The 15,654-nt window shown below is 60.1% G+C and overlaps 1 protein-coding gene across 26 annotated transcripts in view; it reads right to left on the bottom strand.

Annotated features, from left to right (window-relative positions):
- The window catches only part of PHLDB1 (pleckstrin homology like domain family B member 1), a 43,299-nt gene that overhangs the window by 15,337 nt on the left and 12,308 nt on the right, over positions 1–15,654 (bottom strand). For 10 of the 26 annotated variants that reach the window (XR_005031687.2, XM_057490622.1, XM_057490601.1 and 7 more), the window contains 11 exons: positions 13,568–13,693; positions 10,545–11,893; positions 8,170–8,451; positions 7,695–7,925; positions 7,443–7,580; positions 6,845–6,967; positions 4,784–4,912; positions 4,267–4,422; positions 1,225–1,335; positions 971–1,069; positions 249–392 (listed from right to left, as the gene is read on the bottom strand). Coding sequence is in view for 25 of the 26 variants with exons in the window: in XM_057490622.1 (XP_057346605.1) it covers positions 249–392; positions 971–1,069; positions 1,225–1,335; positions 4,267–4,422; positions 4,784–4,912; positions 6,845–6,967; positions 7,443–7,580; positions 7,695–7,925; positions 8,170–8,451; positions 10,545–11,893; positions 13,568–13,693 (2,888 nt within the window). In the remaining variant the exon portion in view is untranslated. The remainder of the gene's footprint in view (positions 1–248; positions 393–970; positions 1,070–1,224; positions 1,336–4,266; positions 4,423–4,783; positions 4,913–6,844; positions 6,968–7,442; positions 7,581–7,694; positions 7,926–8,169; positions 8,452–10,544; positions 11,894–13,567; positions 13,694–15,654) is intronic. The other 16 variants (XM_057490612.1, XM_057490615.1, XM_057490618.1 and 13 more) reach the window with 10 other exon arrangements.

The raw sequence follows: 15,654 nt of genomic DNA, 5'->3' as shown, positions 1-15,654 counted from the left end.
TGGGACTGATGCATGGCATGCAGAACACATGCAAATGAATACCTAAACTGAGGCTGATTTTGCATGGGCTGCCCAGGCCCTCTATGGTATGCAGGACAGCACACTCACGCAAACTCTTGAAAACTCTCGCCAAAGGATTATTGCCACACGCCCTTCAGATGCACCCCTGGGAGGAGCTGTGGGCAGAGGCTCAGCAAGCGGGTGGACAGGCAGTAGGCACAGTGGGACAGGCAGTTAGCTGTGATTACCTCTTGTGCTTTGGGGCAGAGCTGAGGAGAGGCAGGTGGGGCTAAGGGGACAGAGGAGGCCCCAGACTGAGGAGGCCCTGGGAGTGGGCCCCGAGTCACAGGCCCCAGCCCCACCTCTGAGGACTCGGAGATGAGCAGTTCCGCCTACAGAGAGGGTAGGTGGTGAGGGGCCTCACCCCCACACCCAGCCCAGCCGCCCTACCCGACACCTGACTGCTTGGGCCAGGCAGTCAGGAAAGAAAGAGCGTGGGGAGCTGGGCGTGTGCCAGCTGGGCACACCAGGCAGGCACACTCAGGGCAGAATGGATTACGGAGCCTCGGTGCCTGCTTCTGAGCCAAGACCCTAGATCTGGACTGAAGCCCAGGAAGCTACAAGATCAGGACCACTAGATTCTTACGCTCCCCATCCAGGTGAGTCTGCCAAGCTCTGACCCTCACCAAACCTCTGAGCTACCCACCCCTGCACCCTGAATCCCCCAGATGAATTCAGTCACCCAAAATGGTGAGATCAGTGGACTCCCAGGAGCCAGAAAGGTAACGGAAAAGCAGCAGCTGGTAGCCACAGAGGGTCCAGTCCCAGACCTCAGGGTCATCTCCTACTCAAATCTCTCCAGTTCAGGGAAAGGTCCCCACATTCAACCTCAGCCGCTGGAGTGAAGGGGCCGCAGGTCACCCCAGAGCCTCCCAGGAGACAGCTGGGCCTGAAGCTGGGGCTGACCCACCCGCGCTACCTCTCTGAGCGTTGATGTAGTCTTCGGGAAAGGCCTGCCCCCTGTGAGTGAGGAGTATCTTCTTTCCAACATGGTCAGTTTTTCCTTCTCCTGTAGGCCCAAAGTGGAAGAGCATCAAGGGGGGGAGTGACCCAACGGGGGAGGCCAAGTGAGGGGGTCCCACGCGGCTGGAAACCCTTCTGCGCTGATTCCCAGGCTCCCTGCCCTCCCTTGCCCTAATCCCCCAGCCCGGCCTGACGCGCTACCTTCTGCAGCAGCTGCAGGGACGCATTCTTGTCCCGGGCCAAGCGCTCCGATTCTTGCACAGCCTGGGCCCGGATCTGCCCAGCCTGACTGTCCAGGACCGCCAGGCGCTCCTGGAAGAGAAGGGGATGTTCGGTCAGGCCTTGGGGAGACAGCGCTGAGCCCAAGGTGAGGCTTGGTTGTCTCTCTTTCCAGAGACCCTGGGCTTGGATGAAGGGAATCAACCAGTTCTGCTTGGCCTCAGGTCACCCCGATGGTCAGCCCTCTCTCTCACCCTCCCCTCAACCAGGGGCCCCTGTGCCACCACGCAGAACCTAAGTCCCTAAATCTGCTTCTCCTCCTCTCCTGCAGTCAACATGCCCGGAATCCTGGAGATACTGAACAGGTCTCCACCTGCCTCCTGCCCCCAAGCCATCCCATCCCGGCTGCCACCACTCAAATCCAGGCCCTCTGCTTTCCCAGTCTGAACTCCACTCACTAGCCTCCTACTTCCACTCTCGACCTTCTGATCCAATCCACATTGCCACAGACATCTTCCTAAAACGGCCTTTGAGGTTTGTTTTGCTTGCTTATCTGCATTTTCTAATCTTTCTAAAAAAAATACATATCACTTGAATAATTTTTTTAAATCCACAAGTGAGGTTCCATCGCTCCTCTCATCACAGTCTTTCAGGGGCTGCTCATTACTTCCAGGATGAAGCCCGCAGTCAAGGCCTCTCGGGGCTGGGCCTACCTGTTCCAGCTCCCCCCCGGCCTGCCCCCAGGGCCTCTCAGCCTGGCCCTGCTGCACACTCAGCCCGGCAGCTGCACGTGCTCAGGCCTCTCTTACACTCCTCCTGTGCTCAGGACAGCTGCCCCTGCCTTCTCCACCCACCAAGGGCTTACTTGTCCTCCAAGGCCAGACAAATGCTGTCTTCTCGCCTGCATGTTTTCCTTGGTTACCACTCAATTACTCTGCTCCTTCCTCTGTGCTCAAGTCATTCCGTATCACCATTTGCCTTGCGTTACTTTTACTTGTGGATATATGTCTCCACCACCATCACCCTGCCCAGGCTGTCAGATTTCAAAGTGTTTTTCCTTTCTCCATATCCCCAGTAGGGTCCAGCACAGTGCCTGGCTCAACAATCATGTGCTATAAAGAAATGAAAATATACTAAATGAGAGAAAAGGATGGGGGCTGGGGGAGAGTGGGCTGGGTTAATTCCTGGAGGGCTTCCTGAAAGTGGTCGTCTTAAACTACTACCCTTAACAGCAAGATATGAAGAGGAGAGAGGGAAGAAGGGAGCTGTCCTGAATCTGGGGTCAGCCCAAGCAGACTGCAGAGCAGGTGGTGACCCTCACAGCAGGCCGCTGAACACCTGCTAGGACCCAAGAACTCTGCTAAAGGCTCTTTTTGCATTTGTTACCTCATCTAACCTCTTATGAGGCAGGTGCCTTATGCCCATTTTACTGATAAAAACACGTATTTAGAGGCTAAGGGGTCTTGGCTAGTAAGTGGTAGAGCTCGGATTAGAACCAGATCTTCTGGACTTCAAAACCAGTGCTCTGAACCAGAGTGGACAGGAGAGCATGGGGGTGCTGGGACAGACGGAGCTTGGGGTGGACAGGGCGCCAGGAGCCAGGAGATGAAAACCAGCAAGGCCCATGAGGAGGAGTGTGGGCACGGGTGTGACCTCTGGGGCCCAGCGGCTGGGCGCCAGCCTCCTAGGAGCCAGGGTGAGTTGGGGGGGAGGGGGCAGGGGTCCAGTACTGCCGACCCCTCCAGAACTCCCTGGAGCTGAGGCCTACCAGCACCTTGGTGGGACGGAACTAGCTCCCTGCCGCGTTCTCTCCAGAAGGAAAGACGGAGAGGCTGGGAAGGGCCGGCCCCAGGCCCCATGCAGGACAGCGGAAGGAACAGGGGCTTCAGGGCCAGGCAGGTCTAGATTCCAATACGATCTGAAGTTTATACACTGGGAGGTTTGGGGCAAATATGTAGCTTCTCTGAGCCCTCGTCTCCTTGTCCATGAAACGGGAATGAGAGTGCTGGCCTCGTCAGACCACCCTAAGGCTGGCATGAGGCACCCCGAGGGAGCCCCCCGCACACCTGCGTGCTGGGGGAATGCCGGCTTCTTTCCTTCCTCGCCTGCCTCACATCCAGGCTGGGTGCATTTCCAAAGCAGAGTAGTGCCAGGAGAGAAGGCATCTGGATTCAGGGAGAGGTCCAGCCGCTCCCCACGTCCCACCAGACTCAAGTAGCCACCAAACCCTCAACTCCCCACTTTCTGACGGTCCTGTCCTGATCCCACCGCCCTCACTTCCCACCCACTCACTCCAGACAAACCGCCCATGCACGCATGTGTGCACGGACATGCTAGCCTCAGCCTCGGGCCTGTGACAGCCTGGCCATCCTCCCTGTTCTCCTCCCCGAAGCCTTCCAAACCCCTCCTTAACACGAGCCTGCTCCCCACTCCCCTCCCCACTGGCACACGCACACATGCGCACACACACACACCTGTCCCTGTGCCGTCCCCCTGCGGTGGTCTGGCTGAGATCAGGAGCAGATAATCACAACATGTGGAGCTCCAGAATGGGCCAAATCCCCTTGTTTTATGACTCAGCCAAACCAGGGCTAAGGATGGAAGCCACGTAATGCCCTTGCCAGGACCACTGGCTGGCTCCAGTATCCACATCTCAGGTCTTCGTATGTGTCCCAGCTCTTCCATCACACAGAGAGCTCCGCAACACAGGAGTAAGCCCCCCCTGTAGAATCCCCCTGCACTGTCTTTCTCTTCCCTGCCCAGCCAGTACCCAGCTCTGAATGTGAGCCCGGTCCACTTTCCACTGGCAGACTGAGGGCTTAATGACAACAACTGCTGTTGGCTGCGTGCTTCCCATGACCAGATGCCCTGCTATCTTCATGTACCTCATCTCGTTTAATTCTCACAACAGCCTGTTATTGTTCTTGTTTTGCAAATTAGGAAAGAGGCTCAGAAAGGTGAAGGTAACTTTCACGAGGTCACCAGCTGGCAGGGGGCAGGGGCAAGGAACGGGGTGGGGCGCACCTTCCTCCTGGCGACGCTGCGGAGCAGCTCGGCCTTGCTGCGGAGCAGCCCCTGGCCCGCCAGCTCCCGCTCCTCCTCCGCGCGGCTCTCGCGCTCCAGCTGCTGGAATTCCAAGTCCTCAAAGAGCTTCGTCTCGGTCTCCAGGGCCTCTGCCTCCTTGAACAACAGTGACGACGGGGGTTGGGGGTGCTCCCAGTCCCACTCCGGGCCCCGAAGGCCGGGCCACAGAGATGCCAGTTCTGCACACCGGACCCAGGGAAACCGGGAAGGGGCCCTGCCGCCACCCAACCTCCTTTCCTCTGCGTGGCTTGGCCTCTTTCACAGGCATCACTGCCAGGAGCGGCAGAAAGGAGAAAATCGGTCCCCCCCCCCAGTGCTTCCCGGTCCCCTCCAAGCCACAGCGCCGACCCCGGTGTCCGGCAGGGACTACGGGGCCCAGGTGGGCCCATCCCACCGGTCTCCTCTCTGCCGGGCGGTGGCCCTCACGGGCCCGGTAAGCCGGGCTGGCGGAACTGACCCTTCTCAGCTGCTCCTGTAACTGTTCCCGCACTGACTCGGGGCAGTTATCGAGCTGCGTCTGGAGCTCGGCGTAGAGTGCCTGGCGGGCCTCCAGGTGCCTCCGTCCCGCGGCCAGCTCCGCCCTCTCCTGGTCGGCGGGCGGGGAGGGAGAGGGCGGGGCACGGGGAGAGACAGAACACACACTCCTCAACTCCGGCCTGGCAGGGCGGCGGGGGGCAGGGGGAGAAGAGGGGAGCAGGAGTGGGGGGCAAGGGGGAAGGACGGGGAGTAAGACAATAACCAGGAGGGCAGACGGGGGCAGCAAGGATGGCGGAGGTGAAGAGTGGGGGTGCAAGACAGGACTCAGAGGTGCGGGGTGGAGTAACACAGGCGGGGCTGTGGGTCCCGGGCAGCAATGTTGGTCTCCTGGAGCCCCCTGACCAGAGCACTTGGGGGGGTCCTAAGAAAAGGCTCTCTGTTTTCTTTCCAAACCAGTCGAGCCCAGTGCTGGTTCCACATCACAAACACGGAGCCTCTAGCTCTGGTTCCTTCCCCCCTCCACTGCCCAGAGACCAAAATTTACCCCTGGGAAAAAGGGGCAGATGTGGCGAGGGTTAGACCAGGGGTTGGGTGTGAACAGGGGGCTGAGGATGTTAAAGCGACAGCAGTGCAGCGGAAGGGACCCCAGCCACCCCCTTGGTCTCCCTCCTGCCCAGGGTAGGGGTGGGGTGGGGTGCTGGCACTGCAGGCTCAACTTCAGCAGGATGAGGGCTGCAATTAGTTCGGCCGTTGCCATGGTAATAGGAGCCCCAGGAGTGGGTACAGAGAGGAGGTGGATGGCTCTGTCTGGGGCGAGATGACACCTCTGGGGGCGGGAAAGGGGACGAGGGGAGGAGCTGGTGAGTCACCCCTCCAAAGGACAGGCAGAGGAGAAACTGTGACTACTGATTCCAAAGCCAGAGCGGGGCCATGGGCTGGGGCTGGGGAGGGAAGCCGAGGGAATCTTCCCCACCACCTCCGCCGCCGCCGCCGCCGCCACCACCACCACCACCACCACCACCACCACCACCACCACCACCCTGAATAACTGGGCCCAGAGAGCGGGCAAAGCCCAGGCCTCCAGGCAATGCTGGGTCACTGAGAAATGATGTTGGGCAGGTTCCTTCTGAAATGCTAGGCTTCACCCCTGGAAGTAAGTCCCTATGCTGAATCCTGCCCCCGACCCACCACCCCTCCACCCCGTATCTGCCATCCCTGAGAGGACCTGCTCCAGCCAGTTACTAGGGTCCAAGTGCTTCCCGTCCCTGGACTCAGCCTTTACAATACCCTGCATTCTGGATGGCTCACGGGTGGGGGCGGGGAGAGGCCTGCCCATTCCCACCCTGTGGTTGGAGTATCTGAATCCGGGAAGCCCCAGGGGCAAGCTAGGAAGGGTAGCCACTGTGTGGGAGAGAGCCCCCATCCAAGCCCTCCCCAGGCCATGGCCCCACAGCTACACCTCTGCCTGGGAAGGCAGGCAGGCAACGGCTGGATGGGGGGAGGCCAGCTGCCTCTCCATGCTCTGCTCTGCGGAGGCAGAGCCCCAGCTCTTCCAAATGCGAGGGGCTCTTCAGGCTAAGAGGCTCCTCGGCCAGGCATTCCCCCAAACTTGTAGCCCTCCTATTGAGTAAACTTGAGCTGTGCCCCTTGCCCATTCCCTTCTGATCAAAACCCTGGGGTCCCACACCAAGAAAGGAAGGAGGCAGCATTACAGGGGAGAGGCCGAGGGCACAGAGGCACCCATGGAGTTAGTGCAAAAGCAGGGCATGGCTCAGCCCTGCCTGGGTGGCACTGGCAGTTAGGGGCATGCAGAGAGCCCAGGACAGCGATTAGAGGGGACGTTAGTGCAGGCCTGGTTGGTAAGCGTGGAGTTAATTTGGCACAGAATTTGGGAGTGTGGTTTTGGGGGGCCAGAGCCAAAGCTCAAAAAAAAAAAAAAAAAAAGGGTAGGGGGTCCAAAGCGTTTTTAAGAGCTTCAAAATTGGGACAGGAGGAAGACACTCAAAAAATCTGGGAGGGAAATTAATTCTTGGAAAAATACTGTCAAGTCCAGAAATAGGTGGCCCCTCTCCACTTCAGAGCTTTTGGCACGTTGTTGGGCATCTTGGGCATGGCTGGCACGGCCCCTGTGGGACGGAGCAGCCCCTGCAGGCTGGCACGAGATCTGAAAGGGGCAGGGGCAGGAGCTGGGGCCCTTTGGAACGGGAGGCTCAAGGGCAACACAGACCTGATGGCCATCTCCCAAGCCCACGTCCCGGGCACCTGAGGCTTCTGGAAGGAAACATTCCTCAGATGGGGTACCCCAACCTGAATCACTCCCCGGCACCTGTCCCTTCAGCTGCGCTCATGCCCAAGAGGGGGCTGTGGCCCTTCCTACAGGGACCAGTAAGGGCCTGGAATGGCAGGCACCCAGGCACACAGAGGTAGCACAGAGACCCAGACAGAGAAGACTGCAGACACCGGCCCAGCCCCTGGCAGTGCCCACCAAGCTGGTACCTTCCACTAAAGACAAGGCTCCCTGCCCTGGGGGAGCACAAAGACTACCTGGTCTGCAGGGTGGATGATGAGGTGAGGGGTAAGGGGTCCCAGAGAAGGCATTTCTCTTCTCCCGGCACTCAGCCAAGCCAGGTGCAGGTTACCTTGTCCCTCTCCTTTTGGATGGCTGTGTCCAAGGTCACCAGCTTCTCCTGCAGCTGGTCCGCTGCCTTCTGCTCCTTCTGCAGCAGTGCCCTCTCTGCCTCCCTCTCCCCCTGCAGCAACGCGCGCTCCATTTCAGCCTAGGGCCGACACCAGGGTCCACATCAAGGCCGGTCGAGACAGCCGGCGTCAGGCCCTCTCCGGGGGCTTCCCTCTGACTGGGGAGGTGTCTGGCCAGGGCCCTGGCGGCTCACCTCCCGGGCTGACTCCTGCAGCTGCTGCTCCAGCTCCTTCACACGGGCCTTGAGCTGCTCCACTCGGCCCAGCACCTGGGCGCGCTCCTCTTCCAGGGCCAGCACCTCTCCCTGGAGCTTGGGGCTAGGTGCATCTTCCTGCTGGAGGGAAGGGAAGCCATCACCGGCTGGAGAAGCCCACAGGGCGCTTGGAAGGGATAGTGGGCTGAGATAAGAGGCGAACTCCCCTCCCTGCAGGGGGAGCCATACAGGCTCAATGAAGGGTTACCACTGGGTGCCAGGCCTGGGCGGGGCCCCCAGGAAATGCAGGTCACAAAGCCTGTGTATAGCTCAGAAACACATCAACACCTCCCTCTCTTCCCTGCCCCTCATCTCTACACCCCCGTCCGGCTCTCTTCCCACACTGGGTCCTTCAGTTGCTCCCCGGAGGGGCCTTCACGCCGCCCACGCCCACCCACTCCAGGCGGGACCCCACCTCCTGCTGGGCGCTCTCTGTGCTGCTCCGCTCCTCCTTGAGGTTTTCCTCATCTGAGCGCTCCGCACTCTCCCACAGCCGCGGGCCAGCACCCCCAGGCTCCTCGCTACTCCGCCCGGAGACCTGCGTGGCCCCCGGGAGGCCTCGTGAGGGCCTCCGGCCTGTCAGTGCCAAGGCTGCGGCTGCCTCCCGGATGCTGGGCAGCTCCCCGGCCTCGGGCCCCCCGTCAGCCCGGCTGTACTCCGCGCACAGGTTCAGGATGGTCTCCAGGCGCTGGCGTTCCTGCGGAGGGTGGACGGAGCGGGGCATGAGGGGCGGGGAGGTCGGGACCAGGCAGGGCCGGAGCCAGGCATGGCGTCCTTTCAGGAGAGAGAACGAGAACACGATGGGCTCGGGGCACAGAACCAGGCCAGCAGAGCCCCTCAGAACCAAGGTCTGAGCACACAGAGGGAAGGAGGCACCCCGGAAGCGGGCGGGAGGAGTCAGGCTGTTGGGCCACCTGCCCACGGGGCTAGCCCTTCCTGTCTTCCTGCTTCCTTTCCTTTCTCCTTCTCTCCCAGGGTGGGCTTCCCCACAGACACACAGACACGCACAGAGCACACATTGGTGGGCAGATGAAGACCACAGTGAGACAGTGGGCACCAGCAGACAGCTGGAAAACCGCCCCACCACCCCACTGGGACCTGACACGGACGTGCTCAGCCTATACACCCAAACAGCCAGACCTGGGCCCGGTCTCCTCACCCCCACCGCACCTCCAAGTCCCTCTCAGGCAGCCCCCTCCTCCAGCTCCACGGCCCTCCCCACACACAGGCCCACCCAGACGCCACTCAGGGGCCCAGGAGGTCAAGGAGGGACTACAGTCATGCTGCCAATCTGCGGCCCCTCTCCCCTTCACGACCCCCAGCCGTGCAGCCTCCCCCAGGCTCCCGTGGCTCTGCAGCGTCCCACAACCTCAGAGGTCTCTCACCACGTACGGTGTGGCCACAGTCCCCCCAGATGCTTACCCAGGTTCCCTCCTGCTGCCAGCTCAGTTTCATGGCAAAAAAACCAGGAACAGAGCCTCAGCACCCAGAAGGCTGGGCCTGTGCCCCTGCCCCTGCCCCAGGACCCAGATAAGCAGCCGGTGTGGGAGGGGCAGGGCAGGCAGCCTTAAAGATTTAAAGTGGCAGGCGGGGCAGGTCTGGGCTGGTGGTGAGGTGTGTGCTGGCGCACGGGGGTGGGGTGGGGGTAGAGGCTGAATAGAGGAGCTGCAGGAGGCCAGCCCCACACTGCCTGTGCCAGGCCCACCATTCTCTCTATAGGATGAGGCCCCAGGGTGGGCCAAGTCCTCTCCTTCAGGCCAGGGCAGAAACAGTGAAGAGAGGTGTAGCGGTGGAGAAGACACGATCCTGCCTCCTCTCTCCCGCTGATCCAACACAAACACACTGTCGCACACCCTCACCTCACCCAAAGCTGTCTCAACATCCTCTGCAAGGGTCTCCAAACAAACCTCCCCAGTCCTGGCTCTCCTCGAACCAATCCCAGGAGCCCTGGAACCCCCCGGCAACCCCATTCCTCTGTGCACAAGGGAAAGAGGGCAAAATCCATTCCCCTGTACATGTGCTCAAGTGCCTACACACCAACCAGGGGCCCTTGAGCTCCCTGCGCTATCTGGGGAATCCCAGCCCCCACCAGGCTCAGATGCCATCCCTAGGACAGCTGCCCAGAGCCACGCCCGGCCCCCAAGTGCACCCGCACGCATGCATGACAATGCACACCGTCGCAATGACAGAGGCTGGCCTGGGGTCGGGTAAGGGGCTGCCCACCCTGTTCTCTTCCCACACGACCCTTCCTGGGCCGGGTTGAGCAGCTCCCGCCCTTTTGGAGAGGCCAAAAAGAGGTAGAAAGAAGGACTGGGGGCATTTCTAAAGAATAAACCTTGGAAAGAGAGACTTGGGTGCCAATTCCAGCTCTGCTAGAATTTGCTGCAACCTTAGACAAACCCATTCATCCCCTGGGCTGCAGCTTTTCCATTATTAAGACCTGCTTCTCAAACTGAGAGGTATAAGGCCTCACCATCAAAGTGATGTGTTTTCCTAGAACTTCATTACATTCAGGTGAATAATGTGAAACTTAATTTCTATATTAAAACAAATGCTGTTATAGAATAAATGCAAAATTAGCACAAATTTAAAATAATGCCATAGAGGCTTCAAAGAGTTTTTCAGGGCATGAGCACCTTGAGATACTGGTCACTAAGGTGCATCCTGAAGCAGGTCAGCTTGAAAAGCACAGGCCCTTCCCAAGGGCCACTCCCCCTCTGCCAGCTGGCCTGCCCGTGGCCTGGCAGGAACCCTGCCATGGAGGGTGGCCGCCTCGCAGCATCTGCTCACCAGTCTCTCCATCTCCTGCTCCCAGAGCCGCTCCTGGCGCTGCCGCCGGTGGTACTCCAGGAGGTCGTCCTCATCGTCGCTGATCTCTGTGATGCTATTTTTCCGCTCCCGAGCGACAGGCACCCGCAAGTCCCCACTGGAGAGCTTCCTCTGAGCACGGGGGCTCTGGCGGGGCGAAGCCCCAGTCAGAGAGCCCAGGCTGTAGGCTGGGCTCAGCCTGCCACTGAAGCTGCCCTTGCGGGGTGCCAGGGACTCCCCGAGCGTGGGCGAGGGGCTCCGTGTCCTACGGCCTCGCACCCCCAGTGTCAGGGAGAAGTCCTCCGGTGAAGCTCCGTGGGCTGCCCAGCGCCGGGGCCGGGGACTCTCCGCCACGTCCCTGGTTAGCTTGGGATCTGCGGTGGTCCGGGTGGGCATGGGGGAGAGAGCCCGTCGGGACAGTGATGGGCTCAAGGGCGGGAGCTCTCGCATACTGTCCAGGCCCCGCCGGCCCAGGCGGGGACTCTCAGGAGGCTGCAGGATGCGGGCAGCTGACCCGTCTGAAAATGTTCTGCCCACCAGCTGGCGGGAAGGGCTGGTTGTCAACACCCGTTCAGGGCCTGGCGGCTCACGGAAAGGGCTGGGAGGGCGGTCCTGGAGTGTGCCGACCTTGTTTCGGGGAGCAGGGACTGGAGGCTGGAACTTGGGACTGCCAGGAATTCTGTTGGGTTGGCTACAGGCACCGGAAGCTGGGTATTCACTCAGACTGATAGCCACCACGGGCAGCTGCCCACCCAGCTGGGGGCTCTCAGTGGCTCTGCGGGCCTCTGCCAAGACAGTGGCTGCAGGGCTGTCTGTCAGCAGACCCCGGAGGCCAGGGCTGGGAGGCCTCTCGTGACCCCTTTTCCTGCCCAGCCTGGGGCTCTCAGAGGAGTGGGCACCACTTGGTCGGGGCTGTGGGGGCTGCAGGGCCAGATGGTAGCTGGAGGAACGGGCAGGTACCAGTGGGGGCATGCAAGGTGCTGGCTCCTGCCCACTGGGTGACTGGCTGGCACAGCTTCCACTGCTGGCTGGTGAGGAGAGTGGAGAGAAGGCCGGAGAGGTGTTCTCGTAGCTGGAGCCCACAGACATGGCGCCGGGGCTGGTCGGTGGGGAGAGCAGGTAGCGTCCGCCGTTAGCCACTGGCGACAGTGGGGAAGCTGCAGCAGGCGTCTTGCTAGCAGCTCCAGGCCCCTCTAGCACCAGTGAGTCCATGATTTCCTGCAGGTCCTTCTCAATAGAGCTCACCAGGGAACTGTGGCTGGCACAAGCCGAGGGCCCCCGGGTTGCGGGCTGTGGGGTGTGGTTCCCGTTGACCAGGCTTTCTGATTCTGCTGAAGAGAAATACACAGATGCCTCAGACCCTAGCCTTCGACTTCAGGGAGCTGCATATGCACAAGAGTGAGGGCACCGCCCCCCCACCTCCTCCAAGCAGAGGCTGAGAGAAGGCTCTGCAGAAGCAGCCAGATCTGGCTTCCAGTGCCGGCTCTGCCACTGACCTGCTGTGCAACCTTGAGTCACCTGCCCTCAGTTTCCCCTTCTGTGAAGGAAGAGGATGGGTGAGGCTCTTCTGGCTCTAACATTTTATGAATGAAGACAGAGTTGACAGCAATGTTAGGCACTTCTCTGCCTAGCCATTGCCGGCTCACCCCAAAACAGGCTCCTCCCTGCCCTGGTTTCACTAACTTCCTATACCTTCCCTTCAGGAAGAACAGATGGACACTCCGCAAAGGGGATGCGGGCATGCTGTGGGGCCGGTCAGAAATTCCAAGAGGGTCTCAGTCTAATAGGATTTTAGGGCCTCCCAACACAGCAGCTGAGACCCGGAAAAAAACACACAGAAAGCCTCCTGGGCTGGGGGTGCTGTACCACTCTGCCCAGTCAGAGACAAGGGAGGGGCCTGGCACTGACGGCTTATTCCTGGGAGCCAGGCTGGCCAGCAAGGAGGTGTAGCTCAGTGCCTCCAATGAGTCCACTGAGCCACGCCAGCAAGAGCCTGCCTTTGCCCTGCCCCATCCCTCATCAACCAACCCCAAGCCCCAGAAACCGCTGCCCAGAGCAGCTGAGGGAGTGGCAGGACATGGCAGGGGTGGGAGCAGAGTAAAGCCAGCCGGGTTGCAGACTGGGGACCCAGGCTTCTGAGCCCCAAGGGGCTAGAAAAGACTGAGGGTTGGGTGGGTGGAGGAGAAGAGAAAGCTTTTGCAAGACTGAGTTTGGGTCCTAAATTAAGGAGACTGTGGGGGACCAAGTCAGGAGAGTTGCCATGGACACTGGCGAGCCCAGTGACCACCCAACTGTCCTCAGATCCCCAGACTGTCCATTTAAGCCCCTGATGCCACCCTGGTAGGTGCACTACATACACCTGACACACATGTCCACCTGCCACCCCACAGCCATCTGAATGCCTCGTGAAGTCTGGGAAATAGGCCTGGTGGTAGCTTCCTGGCCCACATCCCTGGACAGCTGGGCTGAGGAGGGCTGTGCTGGGTCCCTGGGACAATCACTAACTCTCCTCTGGAGATCAATAATTCACACATAAACTGCAGCTGCTCCACTGAGTCACCAGCTGGCACGGCACGGCCTGGGGGTAGGGCAGGGCCCAAAGACATGGTCACCAGCAGGTGGGCCCCACCAGAGCTTACAGAGGTGCAGCCTAATGCCTCCTTCTGTCTCCTCAGGCCACCTAAGGGTGAGGCTCCTTGGTAGTGACACAGAGGGTTAGGGTCCCAGATACTGAGGTAGCATCTGCCAGAGCAGTGGGGCACAGGCTAGCAGAGCCCTCATTCCTCAGGCACATGACTCCCCAACTCCAGCCAAGCAGCAGTTCCTGGATCTCTCCCAGTGGCCAGACTGCCTGGCATTCTTCACCAGTGGCACGGCGGGGGGCAGCAAGCCCAGCTCATGGGCATTGTCCTGCCCTGACACTACAAGTGTGGCTGGAATGGGCAAGGAGGAAGACTGTCCAGAGGGTACCATCAACTCAACCCCCGTCCCAACTGGGTACCTACCTGGGCCAGGACCATAGTGGGGCCCAGGGGCCCGGCCCCCTGTGGGAATCATGCTCTTCATCCACTTGGCTTCAGCCGGGTGGTTAAAGCGCAGGAAGGTGGACTGACCCAGGCACAACATGCAGCCTGCAGAGAAAGGAAATGCTTGGGAGGGCAGGCTGAGGCAGGACTGAGGCAACCCTCAGCCCCCAGCACAGGCAGGCTCACCCCGGCCTCCAGAGAACCTGCCCCACCTGCACTCAGTGTCCACACGGCCCATGCCTGACCCTGCCTGTGGTGGACACAGGCCCCAGCAGGGCTCTACAGCACAGGGCAGAGTGCGAAGAGCACTGGTTTGTGAGGTCCAAGATGGGAGTCCTAGTCCTAACTCTCACTAGCTGTGAGATCTTCGGGTGGAGTCACTTCACCTCCCTCAGTCTAATTCTCTCATTAGAAAAGTGAGGACAATACCAGTGGCCCTGCAGAGCGTGAGACAATATATAGGAAAGTGCTCTGTAAATGGAGAAGGCTCTTCGGAGACCGTGGACACCCATGCCCCCCAGCCCACACTGTACCCACGATCGGTCTATCTGCTGTTTAGGTGGAAGGGTCATTTTGAGAGGCAGCAACTTCCAAGACCATAAGGAAGCTCTGAGAAAGGGGACAAGGAAAAACCATGGGTCAGATGCCTCAGCAGGGACCAGAATTTTCTTCCTGGCTGTCTCCTTATCGTTGTGCGGCCTTAGGAGAGCTGTCACCCTTTCTGGAAGTAGGGCACGTCCACCACCCTCCTTCTCTCTGACAAAGCACCTTTTGGTCTGACAGCTTCCTGCTCCTTGGTCCCCAGAATCTAGCCAAGCTTAGGCCAATGGGCCTGGCCTTAGCCAAGCACATTCCCAGGCAGAAGACACAAGCCCAGTCCTGCCCTGGAAGTGTGAGTGCATGGGGTGGGGTATATGGGAACCAGAAAATGTAGCCAGGGGCACCTGACGTGTGCAGTGGCAGGTGTGCCCACAGCGCCCAAGCCCAGCTGGCACAACGCCTCCTCTGGGCCAAACCAGGTGCTGGAGGGCTCCAAAGATGCTGCGCTGGGAGAAGCCTGAGCGGTGGAGCTCCCCATCCACCCTTCCCTGATCTTTCACAGGCCCGGCCCCTGGTCCCAGCCTCCTGCCTACCCAAGCTGGTGCCACTTGGCATCCCAAACTTCATGCCAGTCTGAGCTGAGACTGGCAAGGAAGTCTACATTCCTGGACGCTGAGACAGTTCAACCCAGGCAGGCTGCAAGGGCAAGGGGCATCCCAGGCCACGCAGGGATCTCGGCAGGCCCCCCAGGGTACATGCTCAGGAGCCTGTTGCTGGGACCCTGGGCACTGCCTGGGGGCGGCGGCCGGGGTGTAGCAGGCTGAGAAGCCCACAGCAGATAACCATAGTGGAACAAAGCCACTTCTCTGGCACACCCACAGGCCCTCACAGGTAGGCGGGCACCAATAATTCTAAAGACTGATGGGCAGTTGGAAGAGAGGGGGCCAAGCCACCAATCAGAGGAGCTGATCCCAGAGTAATCATAACCAGAATAAATAATAGCCAGCCACACTGTCCACCTAATTACAACCACACTGTTTCAGGAAAAGCCCTGCCAGACCCCTCCCCCTCCTTTCGGCAAGCTAATTAATGATGAGTTTGCAAGGTCTAGACAGACCCACGCAGCCCTAGACTGACGGGTGGGAGGGGACCCAAAGCCTACCCATGCAGTCAGCCCATTAATGCCAGGCCCACCCAAGAAGGCTCCGTGCACCCAAGGACCCTCGGCCCTGGCCTCAATAGCCGTGTGTTCCCTGCCCCCTTGCCTGCCCCTCACCCGCCTCCACGCAGGGGGTATGGCCATGCTGCCTCTGGGCTATAAATAGGTGATGCCAGGCACAGCTAGGTCTGTATTAATAGAGCAGGCGGGAGGGCAACGGGGCTGAGAGCACCCAGCTCCGGCCCAAATTAACTTCCTATTTGCACTCAGGGGGGCCCAGGCACTGCCCCAACTCAGGTCCCTACTGCCCCCAGGGGGTTGGCCAGCCTATTTCTGGAAAGAAACCTCCTCTATGTCCACTCCTGTC

The sequence above is a fragment of the Manis pentadactyla genome, chromosome 13, assembly GCF_030020395.1.
Source record: "Manis pentadactyla isolate mManPen7 chromosome 13, mManPen7.hap1, whole genome shotgun sequence".
In the NCBI taxonomy this organism is placed as follows: domain Eukaryota; kingdom Metazoa; phylum Chordata; class Mammalia; order Pholidota; family Manidae; genus Manis; species Manis pentadactyla.
Note: the sequence above shows the minus strand (reverse complement) of the source record. Positions and strands in the feature narration are given on the sequence as shown.